Raw genomic sequence first — 25,929 nt, forward strand, 5'->3', positions numbered from 1 at the left:
CATGATCATTCCATACGCATTTGGTCAGTTTTCCAAGGCCAGCGCTGGCTTTGGCTAGTTGAGCAGATACATCATGATCCACATTCATGCTAGAGGACAGTAGGACAGTATACTTCCCAGGTAGCAGAACTTGTCAACAGCCAGAAGGACTGTACCAGCAGCAGTAATCACTGGTGTGCTGGGCTCTTTCCAGACAGGCTGAGGCATAACTTTTGTCTTCTTGAGGCTCACTGTGGCAATGCCTAGACTTTACACCTTTTTCGACAGAGGCTTTGTTGACAGATAAAGAGCATTTCTGTCGAAAAAGAGCATCTAGACTACGATCAGTACTGTCAAAAAAGCAAACCACTTTTTTGACAGAGTCTAGATGCTTTCTTTTGAGAAAGTACAATTTCCATGCAATAGCGCTTTTTTTCAAGAGTACTTTCGAAAAAAGGCGTTATTCCTCGTACAATGAGGTTTGCTGCTGTCAACAAAACTACAGCGTTCTGTCGACTTACTGTCAACAGAATGTAGTGGTAGTGTAGACCCAGTATAGTTTTGTTGACAAAACCCTGTAGTCTAGACACCCTGTGAGTCCAAAACAGTGAGCAGAAGTAACAAAGCGATCAAAAAGCTCTTTTGCATCCTTCACTGAATTAGCCAGCAATGCAGTCACTGGAAAACAGAAGGTCACGAATAGTTGTGGTAACTACTTTAGTGTGAGCCTGGAGTCCCCGGAGACTGAAAACACTGCCATCTGTTCGAAACTAAATAGGTAAGCCCAACGTGCAGTCCTTAAAAGCAACCAACAACATCACTGAAAAGTAGATGCTCAACAGAAGAGCAAAGACACATCCTTGCTTTGTGCCATTTGATATTTCAAAAGGTGCTGATGTGTCTCCATTGTCAAGGATGCAACCAAGCATGCCATCATAGAGACACCGAACAATGTTAATACATTTTTCAGGACAACCAGTTCGCCCAAGTATTTTCCAGAGCCAATTTCTGTTGACCATGTCGAATGCCTTGGTCAAATCAATAAAAATCACAGAGGTCCAGAGGTTGCTCTCTATATTTCTCTTGTATCGGTCTGGATGTAAATATCATATTGGCAGTGCCTTGACCGGCATGAAATCCACACTGGCTTTCAGAAATACCACCATTTTTAAACACATGTGGTGAGAGCCGACTGTAAAGAACGCAGGCCAGGATCTTACCAGCTATAGAGAGCACAGAGATGCCCCGATGGTCATCGCAACATGCAGAGTAACCTTTCCTCTTATATATAATGTACAATCAAGGCATCTTTGAAGTCCTAGGGGACTAGCTCCTTCTCCCAAATGGTGCTAAATAAATGGGTGAGACGGTACATTAGCTGGTCACCAGCTGCTTTATACATTTCTGATGGAATTGCATCACTGCCAGGTGCCTTTCCAGATTTCATCTGTTTAACAGCTTTTTGTACCTCATCAAGAGTTGGTGGTTTATCCAGCTGTAAATCATTAGCCTACTGAGGAATCTCAAGAACACTGTTGTCAAAAGTTGAGGTCTGGTTTAATACTTTGTGGAAATGTTCAGCCCAGCTGTCAAGGATTTTAGCATTATCTGTGATCGAAGTGAGGCCGTCAGCAGAACACACTGGGGTAAAGCCAGCAATGTGTGGCCCATATATTCCCTTCAGCCCATTATAGAATGCTTTGAAATCATGTCTATCAGCTGCATCTTGGAGTTTAACTGCTTGATGTTTCCACCAGTCCCCTTTCATTTGCCATAATTCGAATTGTGCCTCCTGCTTAGCTCAAATGTGTGTCAGTTTCCTAGAAGCATTCTCTTTATCGTTGATCCAAACCAGATGTGTCACATGCATCTTATCAAGAAGAGCTTGGGCATCTCTATCCTTGTCATCAAACCAGTCCTTGGTGCCTGTGTTTTTGGAAACTGAGGATTTCAACACCAGTTCTGTAGATTGTTTCTTTGATGTTTCTCCAATCAGCCTCAATACTGGGTGACCATTCTAGAGCTTCATTGCTGGTGACTAAGGAAGCATCAAGACTGTGTTGAAACATTGCTTGTGTCTTGGGTATTTCAAGGTTACCCTTATCCAGTTTTTTACTGCATACAGCAGAATGATGACGTTTTGATGAGCAAAGGTTTAAGGAGACAACAGTACGTACCATATAGTGGTCAGATCAGGAGCCAGTACCACACTGCACAAGTCAATTTGACATCAGAAAGGTCTTCGTGTTTGATGATGAAGTAGTCAATTATGTGCCAATGCTTAGACTGAGGGTGCATCCAGGTTGCTTTGTATTTGTTCACCTGTTGGATGAATGTGCTTGCAATAGCAAGCTCATGCTGTGCACAAGTCTGAGGAAGAGTGCCATTTGAGTTCTCACTTCCAACACCATGATGTCGAAGCACCTTTGGCCATATGATGTAGTCCTGACCAACTCTAGCATTAAAATCACTGAGTAAATATAGCTTGGATTTAAAAGGTACTGAAGAAATCACTGAATTAAGGCTAGCATAGAAAGCCTCCTTTTCATCATCTGCAACAGTCAAAGTGGGTACATAAACACTAAGAAGTATGAGGTATTGTCCCTGCCTCAGTCTAAACTTTGCAGTCATAAGGCAAAGGACTGATGGCATGTGGCTCAGAGTCAAGTTGGGGGACTAGTGATGTCCTGATGGCAAAGCCAACTCCTGCTTGCCTTGGATGACCCTCAGGGTGGCCCACACAATAATATGAATAGCCTGCTCCAACATCTGTAAACTGGCTGGTACCGGAAATACGTGTTTCGCTTAAAGCTGCAACATCAATTTTATAACATGCAAATTCTCTACCAATGACTGCTGTCCTGCATTCATGGCCATCATCACGATCAAGAAGTGTGCATATGTTCCAGGATGCAAAGCGTAGTGTCTGTTTAGTCACTGATTTTCCCACAAAAATTGGATATCCAGTCAGTCACGGTTAGCTGACAGGGTGCAGTTGGAGCAAGCTTTGTTTATTTCTCCCTCCCTCTTCTTTTGAAGAAATCAGCGCTGTACCAAAACAAGGCTGCTTTGACACCCAGGCAGGATACGGGAGCTACTGTTGTTCCAGTTCAGCAAACAGAAAACCATCACACCTGGGCTGCCTACGTGCAGGTTTGTGACTAAATGCTTCCAGTGGTATCCTCCACCTGCATCCGATGACACTTGCCCATCGCCGTAGGACTTTCAAGAGGTAAATCTTTGGCATCAAGAGAGATACCGTCACATATGAGTGCATTTAAGTGAGGCAGGATTGTGAGTTCCAACTCCACTCTCTCTTCTAACTCCAACCATCATGCACAGGCACAGAAACTGTGACATGTACGCTGGAGGGAGAGAGCGCAGGTTTCAGAAACCTCGCGCTGGGGTATTACAGCGTTCAGACGCGTCCTCATGGCGGCAGACTGAGGAAGACCTCTGTGGAGTGATCCCGAGGGGTTGCACTGAATAATAAGGCGCCGTGGACCAACAGTACCTAGGAGAAGGGAAACTCTGATTCCAAACTGGGGCAGATTGAGCTCGCTAAGCCTATTTAGGTGCATCAGTTGAGGAGAAGGTAACTTCGGTCTCCGATCTCACAGCCATATATTGGTTTATCCAACATTCACTTTGTTAGGTCCTAGTTATTACTGGATTCCTATGAAGATACTTTGTAGTAAAAAACACTCACCACCACAATTAGCACCTTTGTTTGCTGTTTCAGAGATACTAATAATAATCTAAGAAATTGTCCCATATTGAGTTGTCATTAGAGATAGTTCTGAAACAGTTTGATAAACTAAACAATAATAAACCACCAGAACCAGATGGCAGTCACCCAAGAATTCTGAAAAAACTCAAATGTGAAATTCTGGAATTATTAACTGTGGTTTGGAACCTATCCTTTAAATCAGCTTCTGTACCAAATGACTGAGGATAGCTAATGTGACACTAATTTTCAAAAATGGCTCTAGAAGTGATCCTAACATCAGTACTGGGTAAATTGGTTGAAACTACAATAAAGAACAGAACTGTCAGACACATAGATGAACATACAGGCAGTCCCCGACTTACGCAGATGCGACTTACGTCGGATCCGCAGTTACGAACGGGGCTGCCCCGGAGTACACGGACTGCGGGACCTTGCGGTCCCGCCGCCCGTGTACTCCGGGCGAGAAAAGCTGCTCTACGTCTCCCTGGTCTGCAGACCAGGAAGACGTGGAGCAAAGCCGTGGAGGGGCTCGGTCAGCGAGGCAGCGCCTGGGCTGCTCCACTGCTGGCTTCCCCGAGGCTTTGCAAAGCCACGGGGGAGGGGGGGTGTCTCGGGCAGCGGGGCACCCAGCAGCACCCCAGCTGCTCTTCCCCAGGCGTCCTGATTTAGCCGCTGCTGAAACTGACCAGCGCTGACTACAGGAAGCCCGAGGCAGAGTTGCTCTGCCCCGGGCTTCCTGGAATCAGCTGCTGATCAGTTTCAGCAGCAGCTGACTTGGGGATGCTTGGGGTTCTTAAGTTTATTCTATATGTAAGTCAGAACTGGCGGTCAGTTTCAGCAGCAGCTGAATCTGGACGCCAGTTCCGACTTGCATACAGATTCAACTTAAGAACAAACCTACAGTCCCTATCTTGTACGTAACCCAGGGACTGCCTGTAATCTGTTGGGGAAGTCAATACAACTTCTGTAAACTGAAATCATGCCTTATTAATCTACTAAAGTTCTTTGAGGGTATCAAAAAGCATGTGGACCAGGGGGATCCACTGGATATAGTACAATTGTATTTCCAGAAACCCTTTTGACAGATCCCTCACCAAAGACTCTTATGCAAAGTAAGCTGTCATATAAAAGGGAAACTGCTCTCATGGATTAGTAAGTCATTAAAAGATAATAAATAAAGGGTAGGAATAAATGGTCAGTTTTCAGAATGGAGAGAGGTAACAAGGGGAGTCCCACAGGGACCTGTACTGGGATCAATCCTATTCAACATATTCATATACGATCTGGAGAATGGGGTAAACAGTAAGATGGCAACATTTGCACAGGATACTAAACTGCTCAAGATAGTCAAAAGCAGACTGTGAAGAGCTTCAAAAAAATCTCACAAAACTAGGTGACTGGGTAACAAAATAGCAAATACATTTTAATGTTGATAAATGCAAAGTAATGCATATTGGACAACATAATTCCAATGATACACATACAATTATGGGGACTAAATAAGCTAACAACACTCAAGAAAAAGATCTTGGAGTCATTGTGGATAGTTATCTGAAAACATGTAAGTTTAAAATCAATGGGGTAATTTAATACTAAAGCTGAACTTTTAAGGTAAGCTTTTTGCAGAATTTTAACTTGGCTGATCTGTGACCTACAAGGTCTGTGCTTTCATAATTTCTGCTTTTCACTGCTAAAGAATAAAATCAATATTTGCTATGTTCTATATCTGTCAGAGAAAGATTTAGAACACCCACGTTTGATGAGCTGTTATATTCTCTTTAATTCAATTAACTTTATTCTACACAAACAAAAGCTTTTCAACCATACGAGTTTAGAAAGTCTATTTAACTTAAGCTTAATTTTTAAAAAAAAGAAGATGCAAAAAGCTTATTGTATAGAATTGATGTATGCAATTTTATCCCTGCTCCTTGCCTTAAAGGAATAAAAATAATTAACTGAACAGAATAAGGAATTTCTAAAACACTAAAATGTAAAAAATAGTTGGCACTCAGTCTTAAGCTTAATATGTATATTAAATAAAAGGAAAATAAACATGTTCCATAAACCTGTTAGGTCAAACGATTATGATTTTGATTGACATGACAAATCAAAGTTATTCACTTTCTACTAACAGATATTCCTAGAGGTGTGTTGTTCATGCCTATTCCAATCAGGTGTGTCTATGCGCACATACACATTACCTGGAAGACTGTTCCCCTAGCAGCTAGCTATAAGGTTGGTCTGGGTGCCCCTAGAATGGCGCCAATACAGAACCCAATAGAGCCCTGCTGACCTCCCCCCCTCAGTTCCTTCTTGCCAGCTACTCCAACAGAGGAGAAAGAGGGTGGGTATTGGAATAGACATGAATACCACATCTCAAACAATTACCAGAAAGTTTTTTCTTCGAGTGTTTTCTTCAAGTGATTCCCAAGTCCTAATTCAGGTGGCAGAGTAAGAGCTTTGAACTGATTTGCACACTTCTCTTTCGAAGGCCGTATCATCTCTGGACTGGTACATAATCACATAGTGGGCTGCAAAAGGACCATGTTGTTGCTCTACAAATTTTGTCATTAGGGTTTTGAGCCAGAAAAGATGCTAATGAGGCCTGTGCCCTGGTGGAGTGCGCAGAAAGTGGTCATGGAGATATGCCTGCTAGGCTGAAGAACTCGTTGATGAATGCCACAATGCAAGACAAAACGTGTTGGAACAATACAGGCTGACCATTCTTTCGGCTACTCCTAGGAAGAGAGTTAGGAAGACTTTCAGGTTTAGTTCTTTCAATACAGAACGCCAGTGCGCTGTGTACATTGAGCGAGTGGAGCTTCTGCTCGCAGAAGTTAGTGAGATTTAGGGTAAAACATAGGAAGAAAAATGTCCTGATTAAGGATGGTAAATTTAGATTAATCAACTAATCAAATACTCAATGCAATTTGCACCGATGATTCAATTAGTAGACAATGGCACCACCACCTTTGAAATGTAGCAAGAGCCCTGCCAGCTCAAGTCGTCCCTCACTGGTCCCGTGCTTCCTGCTTTTGAAATGTACAAGAGCCCCCCTCTGAAGCTCCACATCCCCAGTACATTTCTAAAGTAAGGAACAGAGGGCCAGCAGAGGACTGCTTGAGTCTCCTTCTGGCCCTGTGCATGCTTTGCTTTTGAAATGTACAAGAGCCGTGCACTTGCTACATTTAAAATGTGTAAATGCCACTAGTTCCCCACTGTGCCCCTCCTTCCCCAGGAGATGGTGCTGGAAGTAACCGGCTTTTAAGCCAGCTCCTCCCAGCACCGGCTCCTGCTCCACCCCGTTGCTGCCTCTCTCTGATAGAGGCAGCGAAGGGGGGGAAGTGACTAGTCGAGTCACTAGTCCACTATCCGATAAGCATATGTTTATTGGATAGTCGACTAGTTGCTTATATCCCTAGTTCTGATTCATGTGGAATGGGGAGACCACTTTCGGAAGGAGTGCTAGATGGGATCAAAGATGCACTTTGTCCTTATAGAAAACTGCATAAGGGGGCTCTAACCTGAGAGCCTTGAGATCAGATATCCCTTCAAGGTAGCATTCTTGGTGGCTATAACCTCGCCTGTGCAGATAAGTAAAGTAATGAACATGTTGCAAGAGGTTCGAATAGATGACCCATAGACCTGGACAGGAAAAAATTAAGGTTGCCAAGAAGAAGATGATTCTCAACATGGGGATAAACCCTGTCTAGGCTCTTTAAGAAATGGCAGACAAGAGGGTAGGTAAACACAGAAGTGTCTTGAGCTCCTGGATAGAAGGAAGATATGTCAGCCAAATGAACTCTTATAGAAGTGGATGTGTCCCCGCAAGAGCCCAGACTGAGGCTCCGGCACAAACAGAAATGAATGCCCTTCCTATTGAGTTAAATTGTGGAAAAAGTCTATCTGGGGAAGCCCCCAACTTTGGAAGATTGAATGGGTGACCTCCAGGTGAAGAGACCACTCATGACTGAGAGGAGTGGCTGAGGCTCTCTGCTAAGTCATTTTGTGCTCCTGGAAGGTATATGTATGGCCTGTAAGCATTTAGACTGGCTTACACAGAAAGCCTAAAACCTGGAAGGCTTCATGACACACAGGGAGGAGCATGCATCCCTGTTTATATATATAAAACTTTGTTGTGTTGTTTGTTAACACCGGCACACAGTGACCTATCAGGCGAGAACTGAACGCCTTGCACTCCAATCTGACTGTCTTGAGCTCCCTGATATTTATATAGAGTCAGACTGTTTAGAAACCAAAGGCCTTGAATTTTGAAGTCTCCCAGGTGGGCTCCCCACCCCAAGTCTGATGCATCCATGATCAGGGTTAACTAGGGCTGTTGTGTGGTGAAGGGGACTTCAGAACCAACTTGCTGATAGTTGAGCCACCAAAGGAGAAAGTTTAAAACCATAAGGTGCAGTGATACCAGTCTGTCCAGCCTAGCTCGGAACAAGGGGTAGATCAATGCCAGTCAGAACTGAAGTGGTCTGAGTCTTAGCCTCACATGCTGTGACACATACATGCATGGAAACCATGTGAAAGTTTGAGGCAGTTCCTGGCTGTGGTTGTGGGAAAGCTTCTGAGGTTCTGAATCATAGCAGACATAGCCTGAAACCACTCCACTGGGAGGTAGGCCCTTACACATGTCAAATCCAGGATTGTGCCCATGAACTCTCTCCTCTAAACTTGGGAGTGTGTTGATTTGAGCTCAGGGAGGAGACAGCCTAGATTGTCATAAACGACTCTTATGAAAGCCACATGGGCCTATACTTGGCTCCTGAAACAGCCCCTGATGAGCCAATCATCCATGGAAAAACTTGCATCTAATGCCTGTGGAGAAAGGCTGTGACCACTGTCATGCATTTTGTAAATATACAACAGGCTGAGGAGAGGCCAAAGGGGAACACCGATTTAAAAGTACCTGTTGCCTATCACAAATCTCAAGTACTTCCTGTGATGATGGTAAAGGGAAATGTGGGAGTAACATACCAGTCACACTGATCTAAAGAGAGATCGGGGATACAATGTGGAACTTGAGTTTCTTGTATAAATTTGTTCAGGTCTTACAGATGTAAGATGGGTCAAAGCCAACCCCCCTAGCTTTCAGGATTAGGAAACAGCAGGAGTAAGACCCTTGTCCCCTGCTTTCTGGAGGAACCTCCTCTATTACCTCAGTGATAGGAGTATGTACACCTCCTAAATGAGGAAAAGCTCATGAGAAGAGTCCCTGAAGAGTGACGGGTTGTGGAGGTGGCAGGGTGGAAAACTTGATGGAGTATCCTCTCTCTACTGTGCACAAAACCCAACAATCTGAAGTGATTTGGGACCACGCATTTTAGCAAGAGGATAATTAGGACAAAAAAAATAAGATGGGTTGATCTGAAAGAGCAACCAGTATGACGTCCTTGATCATACTCTCAAAACTGATGCTTGTGACCCACTGAGGGCTTAGGCTGAACAGAACCCTGCCCCAGCTATTTCAATTGACATCTCCTGCCTTCTAGACACATTTTGGTGGTTCTGAGGTGTATACGGGCAGGTCTGGATGCGAGGTGTAAAATGCCATCACTGGGTGGGCAGTGTGTGAGGCCCTAATGACCTGAGAATCATTAAGTCTCTGAGGTTATGCAGTCTCCTATCTACCTTTTCAGAAATGAGGGATGTACCCTCAAAGGGGAGGCTCTGGATTGTCTGCTGGACCTGATAAGGCAGGACCAAGACTTGTAGCCAAGCACTCCTTCACATGACTATGCCAGTGGCCATGACCCTTGTAGCTGCATCCACAGCGACAAGAACAGCCTGGGGAAGTTCTAGAGATGAGCCTACCCTCTTTTACAAGGGCCGAAAACTTGGCATGGGAGTCCTGGGGAAGAGCAGCTTGGTGGATTTTGATAAGGAGCGGCATGTATTAAACCCGTACCTGGTAACTAATGTTTATTGGTTAGTGAAACATAATTTGAGGCCCCCAGTGGAATACACCTTCCTCCTGTAAAGTTCCAGTCTTTTAGCTCCCTGTTTTTCAGGCATGAGCCCTGGAACCTTTGCTGCTCCTGATAGTTTCCTGCATCTACCAGCAATGAGTCCAGAGGAAGATGGGAATAAAAATGTTTGAACCCTCTTGATGGCACCAAGTAACACCTCTCGTTACATGTGACCCACTTGTGAAAGCAAAGGAGGCAGAGGTTTGATGGAATGTCCTGGTGGCGTCAGTAAAGGGTATGATGAGCGGCAAAACAATATAGACCAGGGCAGTAGGGGATACAATGTCCCCAACTAGATTAGCATCCTCTACAACCTCCACTCCAGTATGTTGAGCGCCTGTGGTAACCTTCTTAGAAGTTACTGGAGGGCTTTATTGTTTTCAAGAGTCAAGGCTGGTGTCGAGCCCACCAATGCCTTAGCATTCAATCGTGAAGAGGAGATACCAATCACGGGAAGAGGCTCATATATGTGGCTTGCCTGTTCCGACTGCATAGGAGCCACAGTGAAGGTTGCCTGTATTCTGGTACCAGGGTATAACTATTGGTACCAAGGATGGTGCCATTGCTAGTGTAGGTGCTGGCACCAATGACACCAGAAGAGGCACCCAAGGTAACATTGTCAGCAGTACTGGCATTTATATTGGTGGAAGAAGTCAGAGGGGCTACCTCTTGCGTTGATAACAAAACTGTGTGCTAATGGGAGAACAAATGTGGCAGATGCTACAGAAGAAGCCCTTGTGTGATGCCCATGGCTCCGCCCTTGGTTTTGGTGAAAAGCCCAGAGGGTCCAAAAGGGCCGATTATAGGTAGAGGTTGATCTTCTGCTCCTGCCTCAAGAGAACCTACCAGATTTGGACCAACTTGGATGTACTGGTGCAGGAAAACCAGTGCGAGGATTCACTACATTGATCCCATTGAGGTGTCTGGGAATAGCACGTCAGCAAAGATGAGCCCCTAAGGCATCATGGTTGGTTAGCCTCTCAAGAGCACTTTTGGCAGAGCCAGTGTCAGCTAAGAAAAGGGCACCGTGGTGGGCATTAAATCTTGAGCTGCTTGAAAAGCCTTAGCAGTAGAGGGCACACAGATCTCAATTGCTGGTTCTGGGGATCGGGGTGGAGGTGTCATTGTTGGCTCCTGGGGTCTTTTCACCAAATAACATGCCAGCATGGAGCCCTAGTGGCCCAATTCAGGTCTCAGCCTACGCTTGTAGAAGACTTTCCTGTCTTGACTCTTCTTTTTCTGTGGCACTAGTGATTGAGAGCAGTGCCAACAGCATGTACCTGTCAGGTACTGGAGACCGTTGCTAGAGCTTTAGTGTGCACTGCGCACCGAAGACGAAGCACTTGGCGTCACCTCTGTTGGTACGTGGTATGGTTGGGTTGAAACTGGAGTGCTGTATCCATTAGCAATAATTTCAGGAACTGATCTCTGTATCTTTTAGTGTACAGAGACAAAGTTTGCAAATAGGACAACAATCCTTCTGATGACCATCTCCTGAACACTTCAAGCAGGCAGTGTGAGGGTCAACTCTGGACACATGATTGTCACAAGAGCTGGAGACCCAGGTATGCTCTAGTGCCAAACCACACAGGGGGGGAAAATGGACCTCACAACTCAACTTAACCTATGAACTTTTTTTTTAAACTGTAACAGATCCACCACTAACTAACAAACTATATTCCTCTAACATTCTATTGTTCTTGAAAGCAACTTCTAAAACATTGAAAAATTATCTGAAAAAATCCCCATTTTATTTTCAGTTTTCTACTCTGAATTTGACAGTAGTGTCTATATGGTCAAAATTCACCATATCTGGTCAGATAGTTTTGCCATTTATTACATCGGTTTCAGTATCAGTAGGGGACAAATATAATATCTAAAGTTGTTATACTTATTCGTAGAAACTGACTCAATTTCAACTAAGTAACTTTTTAAATAAAATGTCTATCCACTACATATTAACAATATTAATTACTCATAGACTCAGACTTTAAGGTCAGAAGGGACCTTTATGATCATCTAGTCTGACCCCCTGCACAGTGCAAGCCACAGAATCTCACCCACCCCTCTTAGAATAATCCTCTCACTTATGTCTCAGATATTGAAGCCTTCAAATACTTTGAAGGCCCCAAGATGCAGAGAATCCTCCAGCTGTGATCTGTGCCCCATGCTACAGAGGAAGGCAAAAAACCTCCAAGGTCTCTGCCAATCTACCCTGGAGGAAAATTCCTTCCTGACCCCAAATATGGCGATCAGCTAAACCCTGAGCATGTGGGCAAGACTCACCAGCCGGACACCCAGAAAGTTCTCTATAGTAACTCCTATCATCCCTCCATTGACCTATTTCCCACTGATAATAAATGGTCAATTAGTTACCAAGATCATGTTCTCAAACCATCCCCTTATCATAGAACTGGAAGAGACATCAGAAGGTCATCAAGTCCAGCCCCCTGCTCTAGGCAGGACCAATCCCATCTAAATCAACCCAGCCAGGGCTTTGTCAAGCCGGGACTTAAACACCTCTAGGGATGGAGACTCCACTACTTCCCTAGGTAACCCATTCCAGTGCTTCACCACCCTCCTAGTGAAATAGTTTTTCCTAATATCCAACCTGGACCTCTCCCACCATAACTTGAGACCATTGTTCCTTGTTCTGCCATCAGTCACTACTGAGAACAGCCTCTCTCCATCCTCTTTGGAACCTCCCTTCAGGAAGTTGAAGGCTGCTATCAAATCCCCCCTCACTCTTTGCTTCTCCAGACTAAACAGACCCAACTCCCTCAGCCTCTCCTCATAGGTCATATGCTCCAGCCCCCTAATCATTTTGGTTGCCCTCCGCTGGACCCTCTCCAATGCGTCCACATCCTCTAGTGGGGGGCTCAGAACTGGACACAATACTTCAGATGTGGCCTCACCAATGCCGAATAAAGGGGAATAATGTCATCTCTGGATCTGCTGGCAATGCTCCTCTTAATGCAACCTAATATGCCATTAGCCTTCTTGGCTACAAGGGCACACTGTTGACTCATATCCAGCTTCTCATCCACTGTAACCCCCAGGTCCTTTTCTGCAGAACTACTACTTAACTGGTTGGTCCCCAGCTTGTAACTATGCTTGGGATTCTTCCGTCCCAAGTGCAGAACTCTACACTTGTTCTTGTTGAACCTCATCAGATTTCTTGTGGCCCAATCCTCCAATTTGTCTAAGTCACTCTGGACCCTATCTCTGCCCTTAAGCGTATCTACCTCTCCCCCCAGCTTAGTGTAATCCGCAAACTTGCTGAGGGTGCAATCCATCCCCTCATCCAGATCATTAATAAAGATATTGAACAAAACCGGTCCTAGAACCGAACCTTGGGGCACTCCACTAGAAACCGACCGCCATCCTGACATCGAGCCATTGATCACTACCCGCTGGGCCCGGCCTTCTAGCCATCTTTCTATCCATCTTACCGTCCATTTATCCAATCCACATTCCCTTAACTTGCTGGCAAGAATATTGTGGGAGACCGTATCAAAAGCCTTGGTAAAGTCAAGATATATAACATCCACTGACTTCCCCATGTCAGTTTCTCTCCCTCCTCCCCAGTTAAAAAGTGTTACACTTTGCCAAGTTCTCCAAATTGGCTAATATTAAATAATCTTGAGTAGTTAAAATCTATTTAAACCCAGTTCATTTAAATTTTCTATATAGTCGTAACTAACTGATTTAGTTTATATACATATTTAAAAAGCAATACTACTACACTATAACAGGCATTTGTAGAAAGAATTGTCATCGGAAATTCAACATAAAAAAGACTCCTCGCCCCACCAGTTTGGCAGCTGTACAACAAAAGGAACAAGGGACTGTAACTATGGACATACCATGAAGCAAACTTTTCAGCTGAAAACAAGAATCATGCCAGGAGATACAAGGGAATAGGTTGCAGAATGTGGAAATAATCAGTCATGCAAAGAAGCAGAAAATACCTGTACCGAGCCACCATGTCTGTCAGCTGCAAGGTGAGCTCTCAAGTGATGGGGGTTGGCCTGCTGGGAGTCCCAAGCTGCCCTGTGGTCTGCTGACTGCCAATTATATAGTGCATTAAGCATGCATAGGAAGAGGAAGAAAAAACCCAAAAAATATATTAAAACACCTCATGCTTGTATTACATGAAATAAAAATCCGACAGGAATACAATACACATACAGAATGTAACCAGCTATGTACATATGCACATGAATGTAGATAGATACATGCTTAAACTTCACTATTTACTGTAGCTAAAAGTTGTGCAGTGACTAAAAACAAGCAAAAGCATATAGACTCAAATATGAAATACCAGACAGATTAGGAATCTGGAAATAGCAGAAAGCAAAACAAAAACAAAAGCCCCGAAACAGTTTTTATTTTTTATATAATTTCAAAATGGCTATAAAAAGTCACCTGGGACATGCAACATTTCTCTCAAACACAGCAACATAATTAAAATATCATTGACATCCCAGAAGAAAAGAAAAGAACTCACAATTACATGTATTTAAAATACAACCTGCTGCAATTGACAGAATGCATATTATATTAAAAGAAAATGTACTTCTAACAAATGCATCAGAAAACGCAGTGCACAATTACTATACTATATATAATACCCTAGCATCAAAGAAGGTCTGAAATTTTCTGAGAAAAACTGATGTATAAAACCACAATAATGATCAAGTTATCAGCATACTGTAATTTTCCATTAGTTTGGCAACAACCTCCTAACGAAACTAAGTATACCCATTAAAATACAATTGATTTTTGTACAGAAACAATAAATTTCTCATGACGAAGGTTTTGAAACTAGCTACCTAAATTATATGTGCAAATCTCATTTCTATGTATAAAGTGGGTAATGACATGTGTATCCCCTTTTTTGAAAACTAGAATAAAACCATATGGGCATGTACATATGCATATATATATATATCATGGGTGAAGTTCATATGTCCACTTTGGAAGCTTTACCCTTAAGGTGTATAGCTTAAGTAAAATACAATGTATATACTTGGTACAGTTTTTATTTCAACCCTCACATAAAACAGTCATTAATCTATAATATATTACTTTAAAATAAATTTCTCACACAACAACATTCTCGTAATTTTACTTCAGAATTGTACATACCACGACCACTAGGTAACAATGGTGAATTCAAATCTGAAGCAAATCCATCTGTTCTTATTGCCTATGATCGTGCATTAAGTGTTTTCTCTAATAAAAGCTTAACAAAACTTAGGTTAATATATTAAACAGAAAATCTAGACTTTTCACAAATTTTACTACCTTTTGAATTTACAGGTGGCAGTAAAACAAACATATGTAAGTCACAGGAAAATAAAACACTAACACTATTGGATGGTTCACTGGACAGGGTGCAAAGTATGCAACTATGTAAGATTAAATAGAAAAATGTAGGCAGAAAAATGTAGGCAAAAAACAACAACCCAGCCATGTTGTTTATGATGCAGTTCATCAGAAAAGACAAAGTCTCCCACTTATAATTAAAATTTCAAAACACAATAGCCTTTTATGACCTTTAAGATTTATGAATGAAAAACATTCAAATATTAATAAAGATTACCTTCCACACAGAAAAACGAACATAAATTGGTGTCAAATTTCAAACTGTAGCACAAGCAATAGCAAAGCTGTTTCAAAAGAATTAATGTTTTATAAAGCATGAAAAAATAATCCTAATAAAATTTTAGATGAGCAGTATACCTGATTTTTGGATTGCTGAATCTTATCTCTGTGCTGATGTGCTTCTCTGTTTGATGACAGTGCAGGGTCTGAATGAATTGAGCCCACTGGAGTAGGCTACAAACATAATATATTATGTAGTAAGTTGTTAAAATAAAATTTTTACATATCAAATAATTACTGAATAGTAATCCAAAACATTTTTCTGAATTTGCCATGGAAATGCAGAGAGATGTGGCCATACAAAATCAACAGCAAATCAGTGAGGGTCTACTTCATTATTTGAAACGTGCTAATTCCCCCTAAAAGCAGTTACCAAGCTATCCCTTCGTAAATTTAGGAGCAACTTGCTGCAATTATGTATAATTATAAACACTTCACTAGTCTGCGCTGCAATGCATTTACAGGTTGAATCTGTTAACCAGACTCCCTGGTCTGGCAACATCCATGGTCCGACAGCACTACGTATGTTCCAGGCCCAGAGAGTTCCGGTGGAAGGCTGGTGGCTGGACTCCCTGCAGCTGGACTGCTTACCACACCACAGCTAGACTGCTAGGTACAACCCAGAGCCTGGCATGCCGCAGAAGGGCTGCGCAGAAAGGCCAAGAACCCAGCTCACCACAGTGAGGCTGCCCGGTGCATTCAGAAGACTGGTGCTCAGGGAGCTGGGCTACCTGGCTAAGCAAGGTAGTGGGGAGGGAGACAGTGGCAGGGCAGGCAGGGGAAGGGGGAGACCAAGAAGTTGGCAGGCAGACCAGGGTTGGGGGGGCTGGTAGCAGGGGGGCCAGATAAGACCACCCCATGTCCAGCAAAATCCCTCAACTAGGACTGGTCAGGACCTGAGGATGCCAGATCAGCAGGTCCAACCTGTACTATTATATTTAAGTCATGATGAATTATTGTAAACTAGTCCTATTTGTGATTAGTTCTTTGAATTTTTGTTTAACTACTTCATTTGAAAAGTTTGCCAAAACTTCAACTAGAAGTGTTCGTCCCACTACAGTTAAAGTTGCATGAAATGCACACTAACATATTTTGGTTACTGATAACTTCCTGAAAGACTGCAGGCTGAAATTTTCTATGACTGATTTCTACCTTCTTTGAAAAGATAAAGGAAAAAAAATTAAGCCACTTTTGAATGTGAACACACTGGAAATAAAATATATTACCATTTTAAACATTTTCTTCCAACTTTTTAAAAAATAATCAAAAGGCTTATTAAGTCTTTAAAAATACAATATTATCTGGGGCCAATGCTTACTAGAAAACAGTGCATTTCATTGCTCCGGAGGAAATTTGATTTCATCATTTTATTTGCTTTTGAAAAATTGTTCAACTATTCACAGCAGAATTTTTTCTCTTCGTTTACAGGATTTGTAACTAAGAAAATATTCACTGTGGCTATGTGCAAGACTAGCTTAGCTAAGTCATGAAAAAAGCTTTATAAAGTCGTTCAGAACACAAGTTACATATGGACTGAAGAAAGCATCTGAAAACCTTTTAAGATGCGCAGCAAGGAGCCCCATTTTAGTTATTCCCAAGAAAGATGTGCCTTGCGACATAACATTTAAGTACGTGTGGGAGAAGGCCATTCTGGTGATATATAAATAGTTCCAGATTGTGGAACTTAAACACACTTCAAGTTTTTAGAAGCGAACAGAATTTCCATATCCTAAACAGGGAAGCTCCTACTTTTTTCCTTTAAGAAAATCCATAGAAAGATTATGTTTGTAGAATGTTAAACAACCATGATTAAGTAATCAAAGACAAAATGTGCTGAAGAAAAGATTTTAAGTGCCATCCAACTTGGATTGTCCCTTTTGAGTAGGAATGTGAAAGTGTAGCCATGTACACAGATAACCGATGGGCCTGGGCTCATATGTTAACCCACACAGTTACACGCAGGCTCCTGGTATGAATGGGGAGCCATCTGCCTTCCCCCTCACACTGCTGCCTCTGTGTCAGAGCCAGCAGCGTGGGGGGCAGGTGTGGAAGATGGGAGCCAGTACACGTGGGGAACCAGCTTAAAAACTGGCTCCCAGGAATCTGACTGCCCCTCGATGTGTAACAGCTGAAATTTTCAGAGGTTACATGCTTACTTAAATACATTTTAACAGCCATACTACAGAATATTAACTTTTGTTAACCTTATAGCAACAAATACATTATGTGCTGCATAGTGTAGGATCATTTACATGTGAAAATTCTTATAATATCACATGTATAAAAAGCACATGGTTGTTTCATAGGGAACAGAGACATACTTTCCTACACTGAAGAATCAACTGTGCACATGATCAAAGTTAGTTTTGTAATCACTCCATCTCTATATACATTGCATGTAAGCAAGGACAAAGAGAATATACTGTATATCTCGCTCATTCTTGTTTTACATTGATGGCTCTTCTAAGCAGGGAACACGTTTAGTTATATTTTTATATTGCCTAGCATAATAAGAACCTGATCCATGACAGGACCCTTGGCACTACTGCAATATAATTGTCATCATGTACAAAAAAAAAAAAAAAACAATGTTAACAGAACATTATTTGGGTTGCAAAGCCAAGCCCTGAAAAGTTAGAAAAGGCTAGCTTAACAATTAATATAAGAACATTAATGATAGTGAACTACTCATAATTTTAGTGAAATATCATAGCAAGAATAAGTTAGCAAAATATTCAAGTAGATAAGGATATACAGGAGTATGGTATTAAATTTATTCTAACTAAAAAATGAAGAAAGTGTTGAAATATTTTAGGGTATAGAAAAAAATTCTTTAAGACAAGCACAGAATTTTGTAAAAGGAATGTTTAGAACTCAGACTATTAGAGCATGCAGCCAAAATGTATTGACTTAGTCTAAGTTTCCATGAGTTTTTGACTGTACACATATTTCTGTCTAGCTTCTCTCAAAAAAAGTTGGGCTTTTTGGCCAAAAATTGCATTTGTGTACTTTTTCAGTGGAAACGATTTTCTACGGGTATCACCCCCAACGATTTTCTGATCAGCTGAGACCCTGATTGTGAGGAATAATCCTTTAGAGACACACAAACTTTTCTGCTATTCCTGATAGCAGTCAAAAATGTTTTTAAAAAGGATATTTTTATTGTATGTTTTAATGAGACACTTAAAAGGTCCTTCAAGCTAATGGTCTCAGCAAAAGCTTGAAAGGAGCAGCCCATGTGCCTGTGCACTTTGTCACAAAGGGAATGAGGCTTTAGTATAATTTCTCAGTTGGTTAAAATTTGGAAAAAAGTTCCCCAAATGCAAACAGCCACGCACTCTGAATGAGGACTTTGTAATTTGAATCTTTTCAAGGATAATCTGCTACTAAAATTATTAGAATTCCTACAACTTCCTATTATAAAACTGAAGGAAGAAATTTTATTTGGTGTCAAACACCTTTGGGAAAATACCCAGTATAAAAAAAAAATCTCAGACCAAATTGCAGACCAAAAGGTGATATTGCATAAATTTCAGAACATGTAAAAACAGGAGATTCTTTGATTCTTTGCTTCAATATCTTTGATATAGGTGAGAGGATTATTCTAAGAGGGGTGGTTGAGATTCTGTGGCCTGCACTGTGCAGGGGGTCAGACTAGATGATCATAATGGTCCCTTCTGACCTTAAAGTCTATGAGTCTATGAGATAATGGAAACTATTTTGCAGCTTTCACAATAGAAGTTTGAGTCATAATATTTGTAATTTTTATAATATACAAGAAAAATTCAACACAAATATTAAGACTAACTACTATAGTTAAACTGGTTAGACAAAAATACAGTTATTTTTGCTCAACTGAACTCACCAGCTGTTTGCCAATCCAGTCATATTCATAATCAAACATATAGCCCTTCCGATCAAATAAGTCTGTAAAGAGTTTTCTTAAGTAGTCATAGTCTGGTTTTTCAAAAAAATCTAGCCTTCTTACATAACGTAGATATGTAGCCATTTCCTCTATACAAATGAGAAATATTCATAATTGCTATTTCTGCTTTATTAATAGTTAAACAATTACATTAGTCATTGACATTTAAAAACAAACCAAATGTTTAGCTTTCTATATAAAGTCAATTGATTTTATATTGTGTTAATTTACTTACGAGTTTAATTTTCATGTTCCACAGCAGTTAATGCATTTTTCCCTTTGAAACAATTATGCACATATTAACTTTATGTTTATGAGTATCCCACTGAATTTAATGGAACTGCCATGAGTGTAATGTTGGCAGAATGGAAGCTATGTAGACAAAAAATATTTTTTTAAACATCAGGCTAAAAATCTATTACTAGATCCACAAAGATTTAAAAAGCAGAAAATTGTTTCTGTTTTTTCTAACTTACTTTGTGCATTTGACAGAAGATTCTGTTTAGTCAATTTCATAGATGCTTCCATGTAGCAAATCAGTTTAATATCTCTGAGAATTTTACAGAAATACTAAAGTATCTTCCTGTCTAGGAAAATATAACTATAATACCGCCATCAGTTTTTAGGGGGACTCAGAGGCAGGAGAAATGCCCAAAATAGCAAGTTGCAAATAGTTTTAAGTAAATTGGCTTCATAATGATGGTCATTTACCACTAAGAAAGGTGTCAAAACATTTTTTAAAAATGTTAATCTGCTTTCCTATAGATGAAAGGGGGTATCAAAATTTTATGCTTCATGATAAACTGATCACTAGCTGGAACTTAAAAATAAACTTCCTTTTCATTTCCCTCCTTCCCACAGAAGGTCAATATAAGAACAAAACTACTAATTGTCTATGTTCTTCCAAGCCTCCAGCTTCAACAATAGTAAACTCTTGGCTATTTCATTATATCTTAAACTATATTAATTGCCATTTTTCTTAGTAATGTACAGTCCTAAAATATTAAAAACAGATCTACTGCCACTTTTTTTTAAAGGATAAATTAACAGATTTATCTTCATTAACACAGTCGTTACCTGGAAAGTTTTCGCACAATACTTCAATAGGAGTTGCTCGTTTTGTGTCTCCAATTTTCTGATAACGTTCTTTTAATGTGTCAGCCTATGATGTAAAAGATATATTTACAACTTCAGAAAGTATTTTAAGAGACAATTTTACTAGGGAAACACTATAGAGAAGATGACAAAAAAGAGAGAGAGAGAGACAGACAGAGAGAGAGAGAGATTGAGATTAAAATCACTACCTTTAAACCTTGCCACGGAAGGCTTCCTCTGAGAAAATACATAAACATATGACCTAAAGCTTCTAAATCATCTCTTCTACTTTGTTCTGCAACAAAATAAAAAGGTTATTAGAATGTTAAGTCAGCTTAAGTTATATTTTTTATGATTTAGAAGTTTTTGCTATATTTAGAGATTTAACTGTATAAAATATTATATTAAAATAGTGTTAATTTTTGCTAACTGTAGACCCTGTTAAGAGCAGAGTTAAACATAAAATAATAATGTAGAAAATTGATATATTCATTTTAACAATATATATTACTTTTAGTATAAAAGGAAACTAATATATTTAAAAATATACTTTCATTAAAGATGTCCACATTTTTTAAACTGACTGGCATTGAACAAATTTCCTTCTTAAATGATGAATACTATGTGGTTCATGGGAAAAGTAATACCGATTGCCCAGCTACCCACTTTATGGAGTTTTTTTTTTTTTTTTTTTAAAGAAAGCCAAAGGTTTTATTGGGGAAGTTAAGAACTGTTACTTTTGTCAAACAGCACCATGGAAGAAGCCAAGTCCCTTATCTAACTGATCTTAGAGTGGAACTGTAAATGGAATTATTTAGCAGTAATACAACTTGTTTACTACAATGAAGTGCGAATCCAGGGATGGGCAAAATACAGCCTGTGGGCCACATCTGACCTGCCAAACATTTGGCTCCAGCCACGTGGACCCCGTGGGACTCTTAGGTAGGCTCTCTGCCTGCCACAGCCCCATGTGCAGCCCAAAGCGGCTGACTACTGAGGCCAGAATGTGATACAAAAATGCAGCTCCTGACGATTTAATAAATTCTTGGAGTGGCTCCCCATTGAAAGTTATTATCCACCATATACTAGTCAATGTATCAAAATTCAAGACACAGTATCCCATATATTTTATAAGAAAAACAACAAATTCCAAAAGAGTACTCAAGTGAATTTTGCAAATTTAATCACGTGTGCCATCTGATTTATGAAATGCTATTTCAAGCGAAAACACTTTTCTTATTGTCCAAGTGTTATTAGTATTCCAAAATTCCAGATATATTTAAGAGTCTTCAATGTGGGTTATTCAATTATCTTAAAGCGAAAAATTGTTGCTGCTAGTTTGCATGATTGTCCTTTTATTATTCGAAATGGAAGCATACATCTACATAGGATTTTTTTTAAATGAAGTTGATTCATGGGATTGAAAGCAATTCCATAAGACACACAGTCTCAACGGTAAAATGTTTGGTCACTTAGTTTTAATGCAATAATTGATGGTTACTACTAATTATCTTTATAAAAAGAGCTAATGCTGAACATTATCTAGTCAACTTCTTACAGTACATGAGAGAGTTCAAAGCACAAAGCTGCCTTTATAGACAATCTAAAGACACAGAGAATTGTGAATTTATTTTGCACTGCAATTTCCTACACTTGGCAGCTGTTCCTTTCCCAACAGAACCTGTTTTAAAGAATAAGCATTTTAAAGGACTCCATAAAAAGAAAGCCTTTTGACAAAAAGGTAGCATATTCTACATCTGAATTTGATTGTTTATCCTGGAGTTCCTCTTTCACATTTGCTGTATATTTTCCCTCATTTGTCATGAAGGACACTTGGAAGAAGATAATGTACTTTTCTGATTTGGTTACTTTTTCCAGATAGGCTTTCATGAGTTCCTGTGGTGAAATAATTTTCCATAAATTTCCATTTCCAGGAACATGATAGAGACCACAGACAGAAAAGCAAGAATAATTTAAATAAACTCTATTTCTCTGAACATGTTTTTAGTAATGCAGAAGCAACCAAGTGAGAATGATCAGACCATAGTATGAAAACAATTGATTCGAAACAATATTTGGTGGCAATATATACCTCCAGACCAGTGGAACTGCTATGGGCACCCGCATGGCCCCACAATACGCCAACATTTTTATGGCTGACCTGGAACAACGTTTCTTCAGCTCTCATCCACTTACGCCCCTTCTCTACCTATGCTACATCGATGACATCATCATCTGGACCCATGGGAAGGAGACTCTGGAAGAATTTCATCACGATTTCAACAGCTTCCACCATCAACCGCAGCATGGACCAGTCTACATGGAAGGTCCATTTCCTGGACACCATGGTGCAAATAAGTGACTGTCACATCAATACCACCCTATGCCGAAAACCTACCGACCGCTATGCTTATCTGCATGCCTCCAGCTTCCATCCCGGACACACCACACGATCCATTGTTTACAGCCAAGCACTGTATGCTGTATGCTCCAACCCCTCAGACAGAGACCTACACCTACAAGATCTTCAACAAGCATTCTGTAAACTACGATACCCACACGAGGAAGTGAGGAGACAGATTGACAGAGCCAGATGTGTACCCAGAAGCCTCCTGCTACGGGACAAGCCCAAGAAAGAAACCAACAGAATACCAACAGACTCTGGAAGGCCATCACCTGCAGTCCTCAACTAAAACCTCTCCAACGTAACATCAGTGATCTACAACCCATCCTGGACAATGATCCCTCGCTTTCACAGGCCTTGGGAGACAGGCCAGTCCCTGCCCACAGACAACCCGCCAACCTGAAGCATATTCTCACCAGCAACTACACACCGCACCATAATAACTCGAACTCAGGAACCAATCCATGCAACAAACCTTGGTGCCAACTCTGCCCACATATATACAGCAGCAACACCATCACAGGACCTAACCAGATCAGCCATACTGTCACTGGTTCATTCTCCTGCACATCTAATAAAGTAATATGTGCCAACAATGCCCCACTGCTATATACATCGGCCAAACTGGACAGTCTCTACGTAAAAGAATCAACAAACACAAATCAGATATTAGGAATGGCAACATACAAAAACCTGTAGGGGAACACTTCAATCTCCGTGGACACACAATTGCAGATCTAAAGGTAGCCATCCTGCAGCAAAAAAACTTCAGGACCAGACTTCAAAGAGAAACTGCTGAGCTACAGTTCATCTTCAAGTTTGATACAATCAACTCTGGATTAAACAAAGACTGTGAATGGCTTGCTAACTACAAAAGCAGCTTCTCCTCTCTTGGAATTCACACTTCCAGATCAGCTACTAGAAGTGGGCCTCATCCTCGCTGATTGGATCCACCTTGTCATCTCCAGCCTGATTCTTGCCTGCATATTTATACCTGCCTCTGGAAAATTTCCACTACTTGCATCTGACGAAGTGGGTCTTTGCCCACGAAAGCTTACGCTCCAACACTTCAGTTAGTCATAAAGTACCACAGGACTCCACACCCCTTTTGCAGATTCAGACTAACATGGCTACCCTCTGATACTTAATATTTATTAATGTTTTTTAAGCAATGCCAAAAGCTACTTAAGGATCTTATTAATGGCTGATTCTAGGACTCATTTATTTTAAAGTTTATTATGATTTTCCCATCTTTTCTTAGGTTATTGCAAATGGTGAAAAACTACTTTAAATTTTTTTTCATCTCAACTAATTTGTGAAGTATACAAAGCAGCTTTTTGTTTAACCTGTAACTAGAAAAAGCCAAATACTAGGAGAATCACCACTCACTTCAGTGGACCTTTTACAGACAAAAGGTAAAGGGCCATTACTTATAGAGGAAAGTATGCTGTTCAACATTAAAGCCCATTTAATATGTTCTAAATTTGCATGTGTCTGAAGAGGGTAGATTTAAAGTACTTGTAAATATAAAAGGAGATTAAAATGTTCACAAAGAAAAGAAGACGACATTTAGAAGCATAGATAAAAGTTGAACAATTGTCCTCTTTAAAAACAAAACAGCAAGGAGAAGCTCTTTTCAATGAATTTGTAATTGTGCAGATGAACAAACCCCTACCAAATGAGAGGTACAAGAGGTACTCTCCCCCAGAGCTGTTCAGTGGGCATGGCAAAAACACAGCACATCAAGCATTAGGATAATGCAGATTGCTCCATCGTTGTGTTAGCCTTACTCTATAGGCTGATGCAGTAAGAGGACATGACTTTATCTCCTACCTATGGTGAGAAGGGCAGTGCTTAATTTGTGCCAGGGCTGAGACACAGCACCTCTGGGCTTGCTGCATCAGGTATAAAAGTAAAAGATTATTTGAGACCCAGCACCTTTCATTACAAATTAAACACTGGAGAAGAGGTGAGTTCTCTCTGCTTGCAAGGACTAGTTCCTGGTGGGTGGGCACACAAGATAGCAGAAATTCAAAAGCCTGTTTAACGGCAGGTCACAGCAAGCCTAAATCAGTAGTTCATCATTAAGAAAACTTGACAACTTACATTCAAAACACATTTTGTTTAGTTGATCCATCATACATTGACTTACATATTAATATAAATTAATCTGAAATTCAATAAAACATTGCACTACTGAAAATTAATCACAAGTGAAAAAATTTAGAGGTGTCAAAATTCCTAAAAAATTGAACGGTCACATCTAATATAGTAAAATTACTCTGGACAATATGGTATTCTTTAAATATTAGAACAATTCTGTTTTCAGCTGTAATTTTGTTCTCATAAAAATCTGTCAGCCCAGAAAAGTGCAGTGTTGGCAGCTTCTTGTAAGCAAGGCCCTCTATACCCAGAGGTAAATCTGCAGTGCCTCTCCAGAAAGAGTCATTGCAAGATGCAATTGTAAGCATTAAAAATTATTAAATATGAGTCAGTCAGAAGGATATGCTACCCACCAAAAACATTTTTCACCAATAAACAAGTAACTTTTTAGTAAGGACTCAAAGAAGTGGTTGTAATACAATTACCAAACAGATACAGAAAGATTAACATTCATTTTTTTCACAGTGCAGTCACTAGAAAGGTACCAAATATTAGAAAATATTCCTCAAACTATAATATACTATAAAGGCAGATCAATTCTACCTTGAAGAAAGAAGTTTTTAGTCAAGATAAGAAAAATTGTGCAATTCAAATTCAAGACTGAGGCATAAAGTTTATATAATTCTGGACTTTGTCTGACATAGTTCAGGAAGATATATCCTCAATGAATCCTACTTATATCTATGGAAAGTGAGAATGATAGTCTGAAAGGGCAATAGGGGGCCTTCCAATGAATATGCTGCCTCCATCTACATCCTGGCTTCCTGTGTTAGCAAAAGTGTGCATAAATTGGGAAATGGAAAAAAGAAGGCATGTATGTGACAAAAATGAGACAGCAACTGTCTTCCCCCTTTGCTAACTGCAAAAGCAGCTTCTGCTCTCTTGGAATTCACACCTCCAGATCAGCTGCTAGAAGTGGGCCTCATCCTCCTTGATTGGATCCACCTCGTCATCTCCAGCCTGATCCTGGCCTGCATATTTA

The 25,929-nt window shown here is 40.5% G+C and overlaps 1 protein-coding gene across 9 annotated transcripts in view; it reads right to left on the reverse strand.

Annotated features, from left to right (window-relative positions):
• CSNK1G3 (casein kinase 1 gamma 3) overlaps positions 1-25,929 on the reverse strand; it is a 146,421-nt gene that overhangs the window by 29,216 nt on the left and 91,276 nt on the right. For 5 of the 9 annotated variants that reach the window (XR_003090671.2, XM_075931935.1, XM_075931933.1 and 2 more), the window contains 5 exons: positions 20,590-20,675; positions 20,363-20,447; positions 19,226-19,374; positions 15,439-15,534; positions 13,662-13,757 (listed from right to left, as the gene is read on the reverse strand). Coding sequence is in view for 8 of the 9 variants with exons in the window: in XM_075931935.1 (XP_075788050.1) it covers positions 13,662-13,757; positions 15,439-15,534; positions 19,226-19,374; positions 20,363-20,447; positions 20,590-20,675 (512 nt within the window). In the remaining variant the exon portion in view is untranslated. The remainder of the gene's footprint in view (positions 1-13,661; positions 13,758-15,438; positions 15,535-19,225; positions 19,375-20,362; positions 20,448-20,589; positions 20,676-25,929) is intronic. The other 4 variants (XM_006130104.4, XM_006130106.4, XM_006130107.4 and 1 more) reach the window with 2 other exon arrangements.

This window comes from Pelodiscus sinensis, chromosome 6, assembly GCF_049634645.1.
Source record: "Pelodiscus sinensis isolate JC-2024 chromosome 6, ASM4963464v1, whole genome shotgun sequence".
NCBI classification, from domain to species: Eukaryota; Metazoa; Chordata; order Testudines; family Trionychidae; genus Pelodiscus; species Pelodiscus sinensis.